Raw genomic sequence first — 19159 nt, forward strand, 5'->3', positions numbered from 1 at the left:
ATTTGTCAGTTGTCCATTTAATGTATCTCTTTAATTGCTTTCTGGAGTTTTGAGAAAGATGGCTCTGCCAGTTTTTGCTAGTTGTTCAAAGATTTGGGGGGAGAGGGAGTAGGACGGGATGACACCATAGGTCGACTGGACCCCTAGTAGGTTTTTGAACCCCAATGAGATGTAAGTTAGGAGGTCTCATTTTCTTCTCTCCAGTGCTCCATAGCTCAACTGTGTAGCTATGCATTCCCAATCACTCCTTGTGATTGAGTGGTTTTGGTTTATTTTTGTGGTTCAGAAAAGTGGTTGTACCACTTCTTCTATACTAAATCTTAATTCATTTTTTGCTCCTCTATAAAATTTATCTGTTCATCTACAGTTTTGAACCTTGTGGGTAGAGGAAGTTGCTTGTGTCCTTTTTGACTATATTGAGAACTTAACTCTGCTAATTTTTTTATCCTACTCTTGATAGGCCAAAATATATTTGCATGATAAACTTTTGGATTAGTAGATTATTACCTGTGTGCTCAGGTAACAAAAACAGAAAAGCCACTTTTGCCATGAGAAAATTAAAACTTTTAAGGCTCCTTTTTATTTAGAGTGTTGGTCTTACACTGAGAAAGTATTTTAACTAAACTAAAATTTTTCTATTTTTAGGTAAATAAGGAAGACAAATAAAAAAAAATTAGCTCTAGTTTATAATCATGTTTTTATATTAGGCTTCTCATAATTATGGCATTTCATTTTTTGTTACAGTAATTTTTTTTACAATCAATTGTAATTATTGTTTATGCCAAATGAGGTTATTTACCTTAGAAAACTGAAAAAAAAGAGTGTTAACTCAAATTATTAGTATATGCCTTTCATATTTTCTTTAGTGAGATTTCTTCCTAATACTGAAGTTTTGTTTTGCAATGTCTGTATTATTTTACCATATAATGAAATACGGTAAAAGGTAGAATTTTGTTAATTGCAGAGTGATTAGTAGAGGGGGGCAGTAGGGGCTTTACTAGTTTTTTTTTTAATTAGTGATTTTTGAGGAAAATTGTACATAAAAGTGATGTTTACATAAATTTGAAAATACATTTAGAACTTCAAAGCATGTAGTTCCAGTAGCTGTGGTAATGTTATTTTTTTCCCAGACTTTTACAAAATTTACTATAAGCTTACTTTCTTTTATCTAGTCAAGACTGTTTGCTGGGTATTGTATTATAGAAATATTGTGTATGTTGGGTGGTAGAATGTAGCTTTATTTTTGATTGATAGTGTTTCTTTGAAACTTTCCATGAGGAAAGAACTGTTAATCTATCAAAACGCTGGATAGTTTTGACAAAACGGGTAGGAATGAAGAGATATGGTTACAGCAGGCTGTGTGGTTTCTTTTTTTGCTGTTTTTTTGTAATATTTGTAAAATAAAGATAGAAATGTGGTTTATTTTCTTAGAAGTATTAGATTTAGTTGTAGACAATATTTAGAAATTAACATAAGTCCACTGAAGCCAGTTAAACTTTGTCTTTCCACATTTTTTGTTGTTTGTCTAGGAGCGCTCCTAAAATCTGCTTGTCTCTTTTTACATTGTGCCCAGGTAGTGGGATATATGGTGTTTACTTATTTCTTTTAACTAGTAAACATGTAAGGTTTTTTGGGGGTACATTTACAACCTGGTTTTTATTATAGGTGATCTTAAGTATTAGGAAATGATTTTATATGGAGGCATTTACATAGCAGTAAATTTAGAAAAATCATAGATGAAATTCTGATCATAGTCACTTTTATAATTTTGTTTTGTTCAGGAAATTTTATCTATTTAGTAACTATATGTATTTAATGTTCTTATTATATACAGGAATATATTGATAGTATAGATTGTAAAATGTTTACAAATCTTTGTTAACTGTGTTCTTTGCTTCATGTTGTAAAATGTAACAGAACTTACTCTGGATGGGGTTTTGGACATACTACATAATGTAACATAGTCATGTGAGAAACAAGCACTATTCCTAAAAAGGAATAAATGCTGACCTGATTATGGAGAAGAAATGAATTTATTCACGGTCTTGCAAGAATGGGTGCCCAACCAAAATGTGGGGGTTGACGTGCAGAACAATTGACCCAGCAGTATTTATTCCCTACACCTAAACCGCAAGTCCCTCCCCTGTTTCTCCATTGGCTGGATACTTCAGAGGTTACATTCTATTCAAAAAGCCTAACTAGCCCGCCCAAATTTGAAACATGCAGCACGCCCAAATTGGAAACATTTGAAAAAAAGTCTCCTGTGCAAACTTGGAACCTTTCAAACAAGTCTCCACCCCTCTTTCCTTTGTTCTTGAGCTGCAGAGCCAGTCTGAGCTAGTTTGGTAACAACTTATGAAGCTGTTTAAGGAAGCTCTACCCCAAGTCTCTACCTTGCAAGGACAGTAGATCATGGGCGGATAAGCAGGGGGACTGATTGTGGATAGTGGGCGGATAAGCAGGGGGACTGACTGTGGATTACAGTTTGTCTTTTTAACCTTCTGCCAATTCCTTAACTGCCCCCACCCCGTGTGAAAGCTAAACTTAATCTAATTCTCACAGTCATAAATGGTTTTATTCTATTCCATTAGGTTGTAGGGCTATATACTTTCAGTAAGTTGCTGAGTAACATTATATCTTCTTTTTTAACACTGAGGATTGCTGAGAGTGGGGAAAGGTGGCTCATTTTAGTATAAAAATATACTTTTCTGGTTTTATCTGTATCATGTTATTTTATAAATTGAAAAATGTTAATAAGGTTAGCAAGTAGATGTCTCAACGTTGATCATTTCTCTTTATAGGTGACAAATTCCGCTCTATAATTGATGATGCTTGGTGGTTTGGAACAGTGTTAAGTCAAGAGCCATATCAACCACAGTATCCTGATAGTCATTTCCAGTGTTACATTGTTCGGTTTGTATACAGATTTAAAATAGTCCTCTACAAACATTTGTTTGGTGTGGCAGATTTTTGTATGAATAAATAAGATGTTCCAGGTGAAAAACAATGTGATTTAGTTGGCCATCAAGTCATGTTATGTCATTCTGAGCTCTGAAATGTCTCTGGAATATGCCCTTGTTGCTCCCTACCTGCTAGCGCTTCATGAGTCTGTTTGCTTCACAGGGGCTATTTCTGTAGCTTCCCAATATTTCCTCCACCTGATGTTGTCAGGGTCGTAATTCAGAAACAAAACTCTCAATGCCTTTCCATTGGTTGTGGAATAATGTGCACCTTCTGAAGCATGGTGTTGCAGTTCGCTAATGCTGCCTTTATGCAAAATACCAGAAGTGGATTGGCTTTTATAAAGGGAGTTTATTTGGTTACAAAGTTATAGTCGTATAGCCATGAAAATGTCCAAACAAAAGCATCAACAGTAGGATACCTTCACTGAAGAACACCAATAGCGTCTGGAAAACCTGTTAGCTGGGATAGCCTGTGGCTGGCATCTTATTCTTTTGCTCCCAGGTTGTGTTTCGAAATGGTTTTCTCCCAGGACTCTCTTCTCTAAGCATCTGGGGGTATTCTCTTAGTTTCTCCCAGGCAAACTCTGGAGTAGCAAAAGTCTAGTTTCAATGCCTGTCTTCAAAATGTCTCTCTTGGCTGCAGCCACTCTGAGGTCCTTCTGTTTGTGAGCTTTTTTAATAGGACTCTAGTGATTAAACCAATACCCATGCTGAATGGGCGGGGCCACACCTCCATGGAAATAATCTAATCAAAGGTATTACCATAGTTGGGTGGGTCACATCTCCATGGAAACAACCTAATCCAAGGATTCCAACCTAATAAAGACTAAATACATCTTTCCCCACAAGATTGCATTAAAAAACATGGCATTTTGGGGGACATAATACATCCAAACCAGCACACATGGCCTTCACACTGTGTATTTGAATTTGCTTTGCACTTATCCCCTGGGTATTGGACACACAGGGTTTCTGGCTTTGTCCTTGAATCTGCCAAGGATGTTTATACTTTCTTCTTATAATGTATCTTTCTTGAATAAAAGGCACTAACTGTAAATATTTAAGATTTCATTGCTCTAATGCAGTTAATTTTCATATTTTCTAACCTGTTCTTTGCTCTTGTGGTGAATAACTAGCTATTAGCCACAATTTGTCTTTATGAAAGGCTAACCGGACTTTTTTTTCTTGTGATTTAACAGGTGGGACAATACTGAAATTGAAAAACTTAGCCCATGGGACATGGAACCAATTCCTGATAATGGTATGTAAAATTAATTGTTAAATAAAATTATTTTATCTTTGCTATTTTCAATTTTATATTTTAATAAAGCATGTGGAGCACATTTGTTTTTCTTTGATAAATGTTTTGAAATCACCATAACTGTGAACTTTGCCAAAAAAAGACAGTAGAATTAGGTACTACTGGCTTGTTAATTTTTAATTCTCAAGATTTCAGCTGTACCTTAGTGTCGCAGCCTTAGAGGGCCGTGCCAGTCCCAAGGCCAAAGAAGACAACAAGCATTTTCTGATACATGAACTTTTATTCAGGGCTTACTTACAGGTGAGAAGTTGTGGAGAGATCATGACGGCTCTCTCAGGCAGGGCCAACATCATGTTTGCAGAGAAGATGACCGAGCGATGCAAAGAGAACAGAAAGCCTTTTATAAGGGTTTAAGACAAAGGCCTTTCTAAGGTTGGGGGACCATAGATGCGGGAACAGGTCACTCTGGCCTGACAGGTAGTGCAGGAAGGACTAGAATAACACTTGAACAATTACATTTTGCTCTTTTTGCGAGACTAATAGCCTCTCACTTCCTGCCTGCTTCCCATAAAATTACATTTTAAGGTCAAAATTACATTTTTCTCTTTACTGGCTTAGAAAGACAATAGGTTAAACATTTAGCTGCCTAGGTCATGCAGACTGCTGTGTACCAAAGATTGGCAGGCCTGTTTCGTTTTGCTCAGGCCACGAGTTGCCACACTTAGTATCCCACTGTTTCTTGTGTAGCCTCTATTTCCTTTTCCTCATTCTTTTTGTTGCCCATGTTTTTCTTCAAATAAAAGATCTAAATTCCTTCTGACCTCTGCTTTAACTCAAAATGTCTGTCTTACCATGGATTGTCAGTTCTTTTCTTATGAGAAAACATGTCTCTAAAAGCCAGCCCTTACGCCGATGCCTCCAGTCCCATTGCTTCTTACCTTTGAAGGACCTAGTACATGTACTTAACTTAGCTTGATTCCCTCCAACAATTTTAGATTCCACTTTCCTGTCTTCAGCCAATATTGAATAGGTCTTCTGTTTCGGTTTGCTAAAGCTGCTGGAATGCAGTATACCAGAAATGAGTTGGCTTTTCCAGTGATGTTTTATTAGGTTACAAATTTACAATTCTTAGGCTGTGAAAATGTCCAAATTAAGACATCAAGAGGAAGATACCTTCTCTGAGGAAAGGCTGCTGGCATCTGGGGTTCCTCTGTCACGTGGGAAGGCACCTAGTGACGTCTGCTGGTCATTCTGTCCTGATTCTGGTTTCGGTGGCTATCTCCAAATGTCGCTGGGTGTTTCTCTCTCAGCTCCTGTGGGTCCTTGCTTGTTTTCCCCAGGCATTTCTGTCTAAGCTCTCTGGAATTTTACTGTCTTTTATCCTCTTCAGAAAGGACTCCAGTAAAGGATTAAGACCCACCTTGAATGGGCTGGGTCACATCTCAATTGAGGGTCTCATTCATGGTAGGCCTGCCTCCCAAAGAATGGATTAAAAAAGAACGTGGTCTTTTGTGGGTTACATTACAGCTCCAGAGCAGGACATCTCCTGTACCTTAAAATACTGTTCATGTGGCTTTATTGAATATTCTGGCTATAGAATTATTTCCTTCTTGCTTTTTCGGAAGGAGTGTTTTATATCTCCTGCTTCTGTTTTTTTCCCTACCAAGCTTTCGTTTATTATTAGTGTTTATTCACCATATAAATACTTATGTCCTTGCATACCCATCGTTTTGAGACACACAGATGCTTTGTTCCATGACATTATAAGTCTGCTTCAGGGCCTATGCCCTTTTCCTTTGTGTTTTACTCTCTGAAATGTCTCCATTAGCCAGGATATTTCTGGCTAGCTATATATTAAGTTGTTTTATGGAAATAAGGATTTTTTTTCAAACAGTTTTTTCTAGCTCCAATCTTGAAAATCATCCATGAATTCTTTTGTTAGATTTTGTTTTGAGCTTAGTATATTCGAAAATAATACCTAGCAATATAAAGAGTTTTTGCAATTTATAAAGTATACAATGCATAATTAAAAACATATATGTTTTATATCTTTGTCTAGAAGTTGATATGCATCAACTCATTTACTCCTGCTCTAAGGTTGATGCTCTGTTATTAGTTTTACAGATGAAGAAACTAAGGCTCAGAGATGTTAAGTAACTTGTCTGAAGTCACACATCTAGAAAGGGCAGAAGCTTGGGTTGGAACCCAAGCCATCTGGCTCCAATCAGTGTTTTTAACTGCTCCTTACAGCAGCTTGTTTGTAAAGGTTCTTAGATATCGCTGCACTGACAACCTCTGAAGAGCTCCTGCATGTCAGTGTTAACGAGGCCAATACACCTTTATGAGAATTGGCAGCAGGAAAAGAAATTGAGAGGCATGTGAAGAGAGACTCAGTCACATTAATAAAGAAAGAAATACATTTTAATGTAGTGAAGTATTTTCAAATATTAGATTGTTAGATTGATATTTCTCTTCTAGTCTTGTTGAACTATTCTCCATTTAATTATAATTTTCAAGATTATATTCTCTGAATGTTTGCATGGCCGTTTTCTTTTCGAATATGCACCCTTCCATTATCATTTCTTGTAGCACTTTTAAAAACTTTTTATTGTGCAATAATTTCAGACTTAGAAAAACATTTAAAAAATAGTACCAAGAATTTTCAAATACTCTTCATCCAGATGTTGACATCTTCCATAAATCAGAAAATTATCATTGATCTAATACTATAATCTAGAAACCTTTTTCATATTTTGTCAGTTGTCCCACTAATGTCCTTTCATATATTGAATGTAATTGCCACAGGAGAACCTGCAGTCTTACAGTGTTTTTCAACACCTTGACACTTTGAAGAGAGTACTAGCCAGTTATTTTGTAGAATTTCCCTCAATTTGGGTTTATCTGATGTCTCCTCATGATTACATTTAGGTTTTGTATTTGAACTCAGAAGTGATGTTGTGTCCTCCTCAGTACATCGTAACAGAGGCACCTGATGTCACTTGGGGCCATTACTGGTGATGTGAACTTTAGTCACTTGATTTAGTTGGTGTCTGCCAGGTTTCTCTGCTGTACAGTCACTGTTTTTTTCCTTTGTAATTAGTGTCTTGTGGGAACATTTTATATGTACATATTTATATGTATGTATTTGTGCTTTCTTTAAAGAAAAGATGTAGATTTATGGAACGATCATGCTGAAAACATAGTGTTGCCGTATACCCACTCCCATTTTTAACATTTTGTGTTAGTGTGGTCCCTTTGTTACAATAGATGAGGGAATATTATTATAATGTACCATTATGGATACTCCAAAGTTTATATTTGGATTCACTGAGTTGAACAGACGTATGTTTTTCTTTCCTTTTTTTCCCTTAAATTTTTGTTCTAGGAATATATATATACCATATATAATTACATATCTGAAGATATGTAGATCAGTGGTGTTAATTACTTCATAATGTTGTGTTACCATAACCACTATACATTACCAAAACTTTTCAATCATCCCAAATAGAAATTCTGTACCAGTTAAGAATTAACCTCCCATTCCCTATTCTCACCTCGGCTCCTGGTAACCTGTATTTTAATTATTTCATATCTACATCTGCTCTGCATATATCCTGTTTCTCATCCTATATTCACCCACTAAATTTAGCATCTATTGATGATTCTTGCCTGAAATAATTATTATTCTGGTATCTGCCAAATAGTGACTTTCTCTTTCCTTTGTCTTTTCTACATTTAGTAGTTGGCATACTACTGTAAGGAAGAATTCTTCTCTTTTTCCTTCCCTCTCCTCTTCCTTCATTTTAATATGTATTCAGAATCTTCTAAAAATAGTATTTATACTCAATTGCTGTCATTTCTTCACACAAATTGTCACAGAATTGGCCATTCATGTTGGCTTCCGTATCCTTTTAACATTTGTTTTCATTTTTTTTTTTTTAGTATTTCTTTACTTTCTGGAAATACAAGATGTTCAGGGCTCATCCTGTACTCCCTGTCCCAGCTATGGTTTGTTTTATTGGAGAATGGTATTTAGAAATCAAGATCTAGGTATTAGTTGTGCTTTTTTATTATTATTTTAAAAAAACTTTTATTGAGATATAATTCATTTACCATATATTTCATCCATTTATAGTCTGTAATTCAGTAGCTTTTAGGATATGCACAGAATTGTGCAGCCATCACTGCAATAAATTTTGGAACATTTTATCACTTTAGAAATAAACCCTGTGCCTCTTAACTGGATCCCTCCAATCTCTGCATTCCCCCAGCCCTAGACAACCATTAATTTGCCTTCTCTCTATATGGTTTTCCAATTCTGAATATTTCATATAAATGAAATTATACAATACATAACCTTTTGTATCTGGCTTCTTTCATTTAACATAATGTTTGCAAGGGATATCCATGTTGCAGTGTGCAATTTCTTTTTATTGACTAATTATATTTCATTGTATGGATCTACTACATTTTATTTATCCAGTCATCTGTTGATGGACTCATTTGAGTTGTTTCTGCTCTTTGGCTAATATGAATGTTTCTGTGAACATTTGTGTAGAAGTTCTTGTGTTTTCATTTCTTTTGAGTACATACCTGGGAATGGCATTGCTGGATCATGTGGTAACTGTGTTTAACGTTTTGAGGAACTGCCTATTTTGTAGAGCAGCTGTACCATGTTACGTTCCCCCAGCAATGCATGAGAGAACTAGTATCTCCACATCTTTGTCAGCATTTTATTTTTTTGTTATGGCTATCCTAGTGGATGTAGAATGGCATCTGTCATTTAGGTTTTGATTTGTATTTCCCTGATGGCGGATGATTTTAAGCATCTTTTCATGTACTTGTTAGCCACTTGTATGTTGTCTTTCGAGAAATGTCTGTTCGTATCCTTTGCCTCTTATCTTTACTTTTTAATATCTTAATTTCTTTTATTCCATATATGGTTTCTTTGTCTATGGAATTTCTTTTTTTCTTGTTTATTATGTTGTCTCTTTTGCATTTGGGATAGTTTCTATTGTTTTGTTATCAAATTTGTTATTTTCTCTGCAGTAACTGATCTGCTTTTATTCCCATCAGGTTTAAATTTCATCTCACACACTAGTTTTCATTTCTGGAAGCTGGATTTGGAACGTTAAGAAAATATGTTCATTGTATCTACTTTTAAAAATAACGTGTGTAATACAGTTACAATAAGTATTATGTATATCTGCTAATTCTAGCATGTACCAGTTCTAGTTGGCTTCATTTGATTTTTTTGGTGATCTTTGATACCAGACATTGTGAATTTTGCATTTTCTAGTGACGGATATTTTTATATTCCTATAAATATAGGACACAGATAAGTTACTTGGAACCTGTTTCAACCTTTTGGGTTTTGCTTTTATGATTTGTTAAATGGGATTGGAGCTGATTGTCTTCCACTACTGAGGCAAGATCCCTCCATGTACTCCATGAATCGCAAAGTTTTCCATTCTGGCTTGAGCACACTTTTTTTTTTTTTTTAAAAGCATTTTTTTTATTGTGAACTTTAACATATTTACATAAAGTCATAACTTTCAAAGTATGATTTAACAAGTTGTTAGAAAATTTCAAAGAATGTCATGGGCTACAGTTCCACGACTTCAACTATTTCCATTACTGTAAAGTATACATAAAGAAAGGTGTTAACAGTTACATAGGTAATTTCAAAAATTGTTATGGGTTATAGTTCCACAGTTTCAGTTCTTTCCTTATTATGAAATAGAGATTATATACAGAAAGGTGAAGACTTTCAAAGCACAATTCAACGAGTAGCTGTATAGCAAATTTCAAAGGATGTCATAGGTTCCAGTTCCACCGTGTCATTTACCTCCTTCCAGCTATTCCAACACTTCAGCATCTAAAAAACTATATATATTTATCTAAAGTTTCAGCATTCATAGACCTTTGTTAAATCTTGTTTGTTGCTACCCCTTCCTCTCACTTAATCTCTTTCTCTATCTTTAGGGGTGTCCAGGCAGTGACCACCCTAACTTACTCATATTGAAAGGGGATGTCGACAGCATGGGTTAGGGGACTGCATCTGATTGTTGATCTTAAAGAGGCTGTTGCCTCTGGGTTTTAGGACTTGTCTGGCATAGGAGCACTCTGGTGGATTTTAAGTTTCTGAAAGATAAAACTCAGTGAGTGAATCTTTTATAGAATCTCAGGTAGGGACCTAGGTATTTGGGGACTACTTTTGGTAATGGTATGGTGTACTGTGGCCATTTGGGATGTCTAGCTGGAGTTGGCATAAGAGAAACCTCTAGAATAGCTTCTTAACTCTATTTGGGGTCTCTCAGCCACTGTGATCTCAGCTTATTACCTTTCTTTTTTCCCCTTTTCGTCAAGTCAGCATTTTCAATCCCTCACTGCCAGGGTCAGGCTCATTCCTGGGAATCAATGTCCCACATCACCAGGGAGATTGATTCCTCTGGTAGTCATGTCCCTCATGGTGGGAAAGATTAATGAATTTATATGCCGAGTTGGTTTAGAGAGAGAAAGGCCACATCTGAGCAAAAAAGGAGAGGTTCCCTGGAGGTGTCTCTTAGGCATAATTATAGGAGGGCTCAGCTTCCCATTTACAGCCCTAAATTTCATAAGAGCAAGCCTTAAGTCAAGGGCCTGATTTATTAAGTAGTGGGTTCCTAATTTAACTTAATATATATTCTATCCCAAGATAAACGGTCAGTTTCTTACATTATCTTCACTTAGGTGAATAGTCATCAATCATCACTCTCAACTTTAAAGAATTATAACATGAATCATCCCAGAGCTCTTATCAGCTGCTAATTATTCATCCCTAGTATTAATATAGTGTTGGTAAGATATTCCTATTAAATATAGTCTATAATGTGTATTGGGTAGTTTTTCCATATACCACTCTGTTGGTAACTCTGCACTAGTGTCATACCTTGTAAGTATATCATGCTAACACTTATTTAGGTTTGTGGTGCTACTCTGTGGGTTATATGCCTTTAAACAACCATTTAGGAACATGTTCGCCTTCAGTGCATAACTGATACTTATAATCCCATTAACAAACCATAGTCACCTTCCCATACCATTAAGTTCACCTTCATTATCATATCTGTGCATACTAGATTATCATTCCCCTTTCACTAGCTTCTGTGCATCTCTAGGTCCCCTATATTCTACATTATAGGACACTTATTTTACATTTTTCACAGAGTTCACATTAGTGGTAATATACAATATCTCCTTTTTTGTCTGGCTTATTTCACTCAGCAGTATGTCTTCAGGGTTCATCCATGTTGTCATATGTTTCACGACCTCATTCTTTCTTGTTGCTGCATAGTATTCCATTGTATGTATATACACATTTAGTATATAATCAGGCACCCACTGTGTCCTGCTATAGGGATAGGAGGTAGGCACTGGACACCCCGACAAGTTCACTGTGTGTGGTAATACAAATCTGCTGGCTTCCAGTGGTGCTCTGTTTTCCTCTGATCAGTAAGGCCTGGTTTCGTGTTAGAGCCGTGCTTTAACAGTTGGGTCTTCCATAGTCCTCAGCCAAAGCAGGGCCAGGTTCTGTACAGGTTGTGTAGACCAGCTCCTGTGGTCCTAAGAAATGGTCTGGAGCATCTTTTAAAAAGTGTTTCAGTTCCCTTGCACCTTCTGGACTGTTCAGCTTGTAGCACTGTTTGGTAACTTAATCATCCTCAGAGGCTGTTTTGCCTCTGAGCACAGGCTGTGTCTACACAGGTGGCCTGAAACTGAGATTCCTGTGCCTTCACTTTGCCATTGAAAATCTGGCTCTATGTGGGGTCCACCTGTGGCAAAAGTACTCCTTCAGCTGACTCAGTACTCCAGCTGTCCCCAAGGCAAGGAAACTGCCGCCTGCTGCTGCCTCCCTCAAGGGTGGGGGAAGGGCTTTGAGACCTAGGGCTGGAAACCCAGTCTCTCTCTTTGTTTTCTCATCTCTTTGTCCCTCCCTGACCTGTTCCTTGTGATGTCCTTCCCTGTCCCCTGTGATTTCAAACGGTGGGGTATGTTTCAGTGCTGTGAGAGATTTTAGTCTGTGTCCGTGGTGGGAGTGGTCCTGTCTGTTGATTCTGTGCCTTTCCCACACTGAGACTGAGTAAGGGGGAGGGTAGATAACCTGTTGGGCCGCGACTGAAGACTCCTGCTGCTGTTTCTTCTCTTTCTTCAATTTGGTATTTGTAATGTCTTTCTCCAGTCTATATCCTTCTCCACAGTTTCAGGCATTTCAGAGTTGTCCTTTTTTTCATTCAGTCTTTGGAGAGAAGTTTTCTATAGCTGTTTCCATCACCATGTTGATGTTGCTCATGGTGTCTGGGTCATACTTTTTAATCCATTCTACCAGTCTGTATCTTTTCATTGGGTAATTTAATCCATTCACATTCAGAGTTATTACTGTGAAGGGAGTTCTTGAACCAACCATCTTATTGTTTGTTTTTTAGTTGTCTAATCTATTTTTCCTCCTCTCTTTTTTTCCTTTAAATTATCCTTACCAATAACTCTTCAGTTCTGTGCTCTTCTCCATACCTCTCTCTCCTTTCTTTTTTCCTTAGCTGGCAGAGCTCCCTTTAGTATCTCTTGCAGAGCAGTTCTCGTTAGCAAATTTTCTCAGTATCTATTTGTGAAAACTGTAAACTCTCCCTCAATTTTTATGCAGACCTTTGTTGGAAAAAGAATTCTTGGCTGGCAATTTTTGTCTTTCAGAATCTTAAATATGTCATACCACTGCCTTCTAGCCTGCAGGTTGCCCGATGAGCAGTCAGTACTTAGTCTTATGAGCAGTCAGTAGTAATTCTTATGTTGTTTCCCTTGTATGTGGTGAATCACTTCTCTCTTGCCACCTTCAGGAGTTTCTTCCTTCTCCAGCATTTGACAGTCTGATCAGGTGTGGGTCTATTTGGATTTATTCTATTTGGAGTTTGTTGGGCATCTTTGATTTGCATAATTATGTCATTTAGAAGGTTTGGGAAGTTTTCCCCACCTGTGTCTTGAAACACCCTCCCAATCCCTTTTCCCTTCTTATTCTGGGACGGCAGTGATTCTTACATTTGTGCTCTTCGTGTTGTCCATCATTTCCCTGAGATCCAGTTCAAATTTTTTGTTTTTTTTTTCCACCATTTGTTCTTTTCTGTGTTTCTATTCAGTTGCCTTGCCCTCTAGTCACTTATTCTTTCTTCTGCCTCTTCAGATCTGCTGTTGTGTTTCTCTAATATTTTTTTAGTTTTATCAGCAGTATTTTTTATTTCCATAAGATCTGCTATTTTAAAATTTACTCTTTCAAATTCTTCTTTATGCTCCTCTAGGGTCTTCTTGATGTCCTTTATATCTTTAGCCATTTCGTTAAACTTGTTTTGGAGATTTGTGTGTACTTCTTTAATTAATTGCTCCAAATTTTGTGTCTCTTCCAACTGTTTAATTTGTTCATTTGTCTTGTCCATATCTTCTGATTTCTTCATGTGTTTTATGATTTTCTGTTGTAGCCTCGGGCATTTTCTTATCCTGATAAGGTTGTTTTTGGATATGTAGAATTATTTGAACATTTATGTATAATTTGACAGAGCTACAGTTTGGCTCAGTGCCCTTTCCTGCCTAGTGCACAGATGGTGCCTTGAGCTGCCTCTTACTTTCCAGCCAGCTCTCCCCCAACTTCATCTGTGCACTAGGTGGGGTTCAAACTGGATGAAAATCCAATTGGAGCACCAGTTCTGTGTACACTGGGACTGCCTGCCCTGTGGATGTGGGTGGGCCCTGCAAAGCTTGGCATCAAGTCCTCTTTAGGGCACCGTGGGTCCAGCAGTTCCAAGGGCTGCGCGTCTCACCCTGCAGCTCAAATGCAGCACAGTTGCTGTCTGCCTGCAAGCTTCTGGGGCTGGGGAGGGGCTTCTGACACTTCAGTGCGGCCCCCTTGTCTCTCAGCTGTGCACACTGTGGGGTTTCCTTGGAGGAAGAGTGAGTGTGGTTACCACAAGACTGCCGAACCCCAAGTTCTCCCATGGAAGCTCTTAGTGGTGGGACTGTGAAATGTTATCTCCCCAGCCAGCTTCTGAAATGGTTTCACGGGGGGTTGAAGTTCCTCTCTGCCATGCTCGGTGACCGGTTCCAGCCATAAGTCCCTGGTGACGGTCCTGGCTGAACAAACCCCATCCTTTCAAGTGCAGTCCCTCTGCCTCTCCTTTTAAGTTCTCACTATGTGGTGTAAAGGTCCCTGTTTGGCTGGTGGCACCCTGTCAACTGCTTTTCTTCAGTGCTTTCTGCCATTTATCTAGACTTGTTCACTGAGGAAGTTTGCTCTGCATCTCCTAATCTGCCATTTTCCCAAAAGTCTGCATACTACTTCTTTTTAGTCTGAAATAGTGGCTTTTTAAAATAGTCATGATTTATTACTTTGTTCTATTTGGTTTCTCATACTACTTTAGTACTCTTTCATTTGCTAGTTTATTTCCCCGAACCATTTATTTTGTAGAATTAGTTTTGAAGATAGTGGTAGCATCATTAAATAACTTTTATGTACTTTAAGAAATTTAGCACTAATTTGTGATTGGTTTTCCCAAAAGCATTTTATGTTTAATTTTAAATAGCTGTGTAATAAAGTACAGGTTTTTATATATTTTTATATATATGTATATACATATATATATTCCTTTTAAGAAAGCTTAAATATAGGGAAGGATAAAATTACAATAAAATTACCCCTTTCCACCCACACATATGTAATATGCCCAGTGTTTGCTTTCTTAGGATTACTTTCAGAAAAAGTATAAAAATAGCAGTATACCTCTGTAGATCCTTTTTTTTTTGGTTCACATAACTGGTATCATAATACTATTGCATTTATATACTAAGTGGAAAAGTACCTTAAATATAGCTTTCTTCACTGTACATAATATCTCATTCTTGGTTAAAGATACTTAGTTAACTGAGTCCCTTCCCATGGAGGTTTATTTACTTTTTATTAGTTTATTTTATTTTTTCTTTTTGTCTTAAAACACTGCCACTGGGAACACCCTTTACATATCTTGCTACACTTGTATAACTATGGGAACAATTCCTGGCTGTGAACTTAGGCAAAGGGATATGTGCTTTATGCATTTTGATGCTTCTAAATTTTTCTCCAAAAAACTTGTACCAATTTATAATCCTACTAACTTAATATGACAAATATTGTGTCTATACATTTAGAACATTGGATATTATCATTTTTTTAATCTGAGGGGGAAAAAGAGACAGCTGGGGAAAATTTGCCTATATTTATTAATGAGAATAAATCTTTTCTCTGGTGTATTTTTTGACTTAGTATTTGTCTTTGAATTGTTTTGTCAGATTTTCTGCTTATTTTTCTTGTATTTTTTTGTTTTAAGTCTTCCCTGTTTCATTTTAGCTTCTTTAAATGAAGGAAACTTCATTTATCATGTTGAGATTATATTATCTAATTTGTCTTGACTTTTTAAAATCAATTTTGGGCTATACATAAGCTCTTAAATTTTATTGTGGTCAGATTAGTGGTTTGTTCAGAAGCTTCTGGGTTAAGTTTGACTCAGACGAGACAAATTGTATATGTGATGATGGTAACCCTATTGTTAATTTTATTAGGGGAGACATGCAGGGTGTGTTGGTACCTGAATTTAAGCAATTTGGTAATCTGAATTGATAGTTGTAAAAGAGTTACATATTTTATTTGTTATTGGCTGTGTATTTAACCTCACTTAGGAGTTTTAAATATAGTATATACTCATTTCATGGTTTGATTTTTTGTTTTTTCATCTTTCTTTTTTGATGGAATTTACAGTTAATCCACCTGAAGAATTAGGAGCTAGTATATCTGTTACTTCAGATGAACTAGAGAAATTACTCTACAAACCCCAAGATGGTGAATGGGGTCAGAAATCAAGAGATGAAGAATGTGAACGAATTATCAGTGGCATTGATCAGCTTTTGAATCTCGGTAAGTTTTTTAGAGTGAAAAGTTTCATATTTAATTTTTTTTCTATAAGAGCATTTAAAAATAGTAATATAATTATGGCTGTGTTTTTTATTACAATTTCTGTTTGTCATTTTTTGGTTTAGCCTTTAATGTTTAGTGTAACTGTTTTATCAGTGATTTATAGAGTAATATCATTCTATAGGTCATTAATTTATTGATGAAAACTTTTCTGCCTTAACAGATATAGCAGCTGCATTTGCAGGTCCGGTTGATCTATGTACATACCCAAAGTACTGTACTGTAGTAGCTTATCCAACTGACCTTTACACAATTCGATTGAGGCTTGTTAATCGATTTTACAGGTTAGTAGAAACCTTTGAAAACAGTTTACAAAAATATTTGGTCCTGTCAACTGAAGGAAACCTAGAGAAGAGGTAGCAGTGGTTGATTATGCTGTTGGCTAGGGAAAGGGTTGATTAGAGTTATTTTCCATTTCATTCTGTTCTTTTATTACAGTAATTGTTTGGCTTGAGTATAAGACACTGGTAGATGCCTATGGGAAGGTATAGGTAGAACCAGGCAAAACATGAAATATCCTATCTCAATTCTCAATCTTTATTAATCTGTTTTTCTTACAAATTATGTTAAGTAGTAAGAGGTTAATTTTATTTTTTTGTTTGCTAACATTCCTGTTTAACTTCTTATAAAGTTTAGCTTAGTTAATAATTGGGTCCTGGCTTTTGAATGATTAATCCCCCAGAAGCATCGACTTTTATCTCTGGGTTCTTGAGTACTGGTAACTATAAAAGTTTCTTTTCTCAATGAAGTTTTTTAAAGCATTTTTTGGTATTTTATTTTTTATAATTAAATTTGAGAAGTTACCATTTCAAAATATAGACTTCACCATATATATCTCTGTAGTCAAGCATAGGAATGTGCATCAAAATCATAAACCGCTTTCCCTATTTATTATAAGTAAGATTGAATCTCTTAGGATTGATACTATTTTAACATATGTTCTTCATTGAGTTTCAGCACCTTCAACAGGTACCTGTAGGCATTATGAAAAGGAATAGTTGCTGTGTTGGTTTTCTGTATGTGATAAAGTGATCTGTTAGATTTTTGGTCTTTAAATGTATTTTTGGCAGTTCAGTGTCCAGTATAAGTTTGCTTATGATTATGATCAATTGTTGATTATAATCATGTTGACAGCATTAGAAGATTTTTGATTGTAACTTTGCATTTAATAATTAATTAATATATTATGCTGGAACCTACTAAGAAAAACTTGCCTTTTTTTTTTTTTTTACATGATTTCTCCCTTTGTAAGCTCTAAATTTCTTGCTTTATTTTGAAGGAGATTGTCTGCATTAATTTGGGAAGTCAGATATATAGAACATAATGCCAGAACATTTAATGAACCTGAGAGTGTAATCGCAAGATCAGCTAAGAAGATAACTGACCAACTTTTAAAATTTATCAAGTAAGTGGCCTCATGTTGTAGATGTTGTGATAAAGTGCCTTGGTTCACATATTGTGTGCTCCTAGAACAATCCACTTTTTATTTCTACTCTTTGAGTTATACCCTTTTATGTATTATCCTGAATGACATTTCTTTTTATACTCTGATAATTTCAGTAAAAGAATGAGGAATTGAACAGTGTTTTCGTTTCCTAGGCTTCTCAAGGAAATACCAGGAAATGGGTCTGGTTTGAACAATGGGAATCTATTTGCTTATAGTTTTGAGGCTAAAAGATACTCTAAGTGAAGGTGTCATCAAGCAATGCCGTCTCCCTGAAGACTGCGGTGTTCTGGGGTCCTTAGCATGTCACGTGCAAGGCACATGGCAGCATCTCCTGGTCTCTCCCTTGTCCTCTGGGCTTTGTTGATTTTCAGCTTCTGGGTGCTCTCTCTGTGGCTTTCTCTCTGCCTGAATTTAATTCTCTTATAAAGGTTTCCTTTATAAGGAGAATTAGGACCCATTTGTTTGAGTCAGGACGCACCTTAACTGAAGTAACCTCATCAGAAGTTCCTACTTACAATGGGTCCACACCCATAGGAATGGATTAAATTTAAGAACATGTTTTTCTGGAGTACATATAGTTTCAAACCACTATAAACAGTGTAGTTTTTGTACTTTTGAAAAATTTGTAGGTAATTTTATACTACAGAAAATTTGCTGTATGCTATTCATCTAGCATCCCCTCGATGTTAAATTTTACATAAATATTTTAAAAAACGTTTACAAAAACATTAATTCACCTTGGTAATACAAAACTATTGAAGAAAGGTGTGGGGCTTACTTGGATTTCATCATTTTTACACACTGCCCTCTTTCTGTTTTAGAATACAATGCGGAATCCTTATTGCATTCGGTGTTTTCTCGGTTACCTCCAATCTGTTACCCAGTTTTCCCTTGTCTTTCATGACCTCAGCATTTTTGAAGAGTTCACTTATTTTGTAAAGCATGCTTAATTTTGGTTTGTCTTATATATTCTCATGAATAAGTTGTTGGGTTTTTTGTTTGTTTGTTTGTTTTTGTTTTTATAATTTTATTTTGAAATAAATTCAAACTTACAGGAACAGTTGCAAAAACAATATAAACCCCATACACAGAACTCCAGCATACCCTGACCCCCCTCCCCTGATACCCCAATCCATCAACTTTAACATCCTGTCACACCATCATTTCTTTCTTTCCCTCCCTCCCTCCCTATCTATCATCCATCATCTATTGCTCGGTCTTCTGAACATATGAGAGTAAGCTGCACACATTCTTGAACAAACAGTATAATTCACATATACTTTCCCATGAACAAGAACATTCTTTTATGCAATCCCATTAAGTGCAGCTAAGAAGTTCAGGAAATTCAACATTGATACAAAGCTTACATTCTATATTTCCTTTTTTTTTTTTTCCTTACATCCCAGCTGTGTCCCTTTGAGCCTCCTCTCCTCCATCCTCAGATCCCATCCAGGATTATTCTT

General features: G+C 36.2%; 1 protein-coding gene across 3 annotated transcripts in view; it reads left to right on the top strand.

The window, feature by feature from the left end:
• The window catches only part of LOC119530640 (bromodomain and WD repeat-containing protein 1-like), a 146824-nt gene that overhangs the window by 79159 nt on the left and 48506 nt on the right, over nucleotides 1–19159 (top strand). For all 3 annotated transcript variants that reach the window (XM_037831537.1, XM_037831534.1, XM_037831540.1), the window contains exons 20-24: nucleotides 2802–2913; nucleotides 4163–4224; nucleotides 16037–16192; nucleotides 16413–16533; nucleotides 17529–17654. In XM_037831537.1, coding sequence (XP_037687465.1) covers nucleotides 2802–2913; nucleotides 4163–4224; nucleotides 16037–16192; nucleotides 16413–16533; nucleotides 17529–17654 — 577 coding nt within the window. The remainder of the gene's footprint in view (nucleotides 1–2801; nucleotides 2914–4162; nucleotides 4225–16036; nucleotides 16193–16412; nucleotides 16534–17528; nucleotides 17655–19159) is intronic.

The sequence above is a fragment of the Choloepus didactylus genome, chromosome 1 (genome assembly GCF_015220235.1).
Source record: "Choloepus didactylus isolate mChoDid1 chromosome 1, mChoDid1.pri, whole genome shotgun sequence".
Taxonomy (NCBI): domain Eukaryota; kingdom Metazoa; phylum Chordata; class Mammalia; order Pilosa; family Megalonychidae; genus Choloepus; species Choloepus didactylus.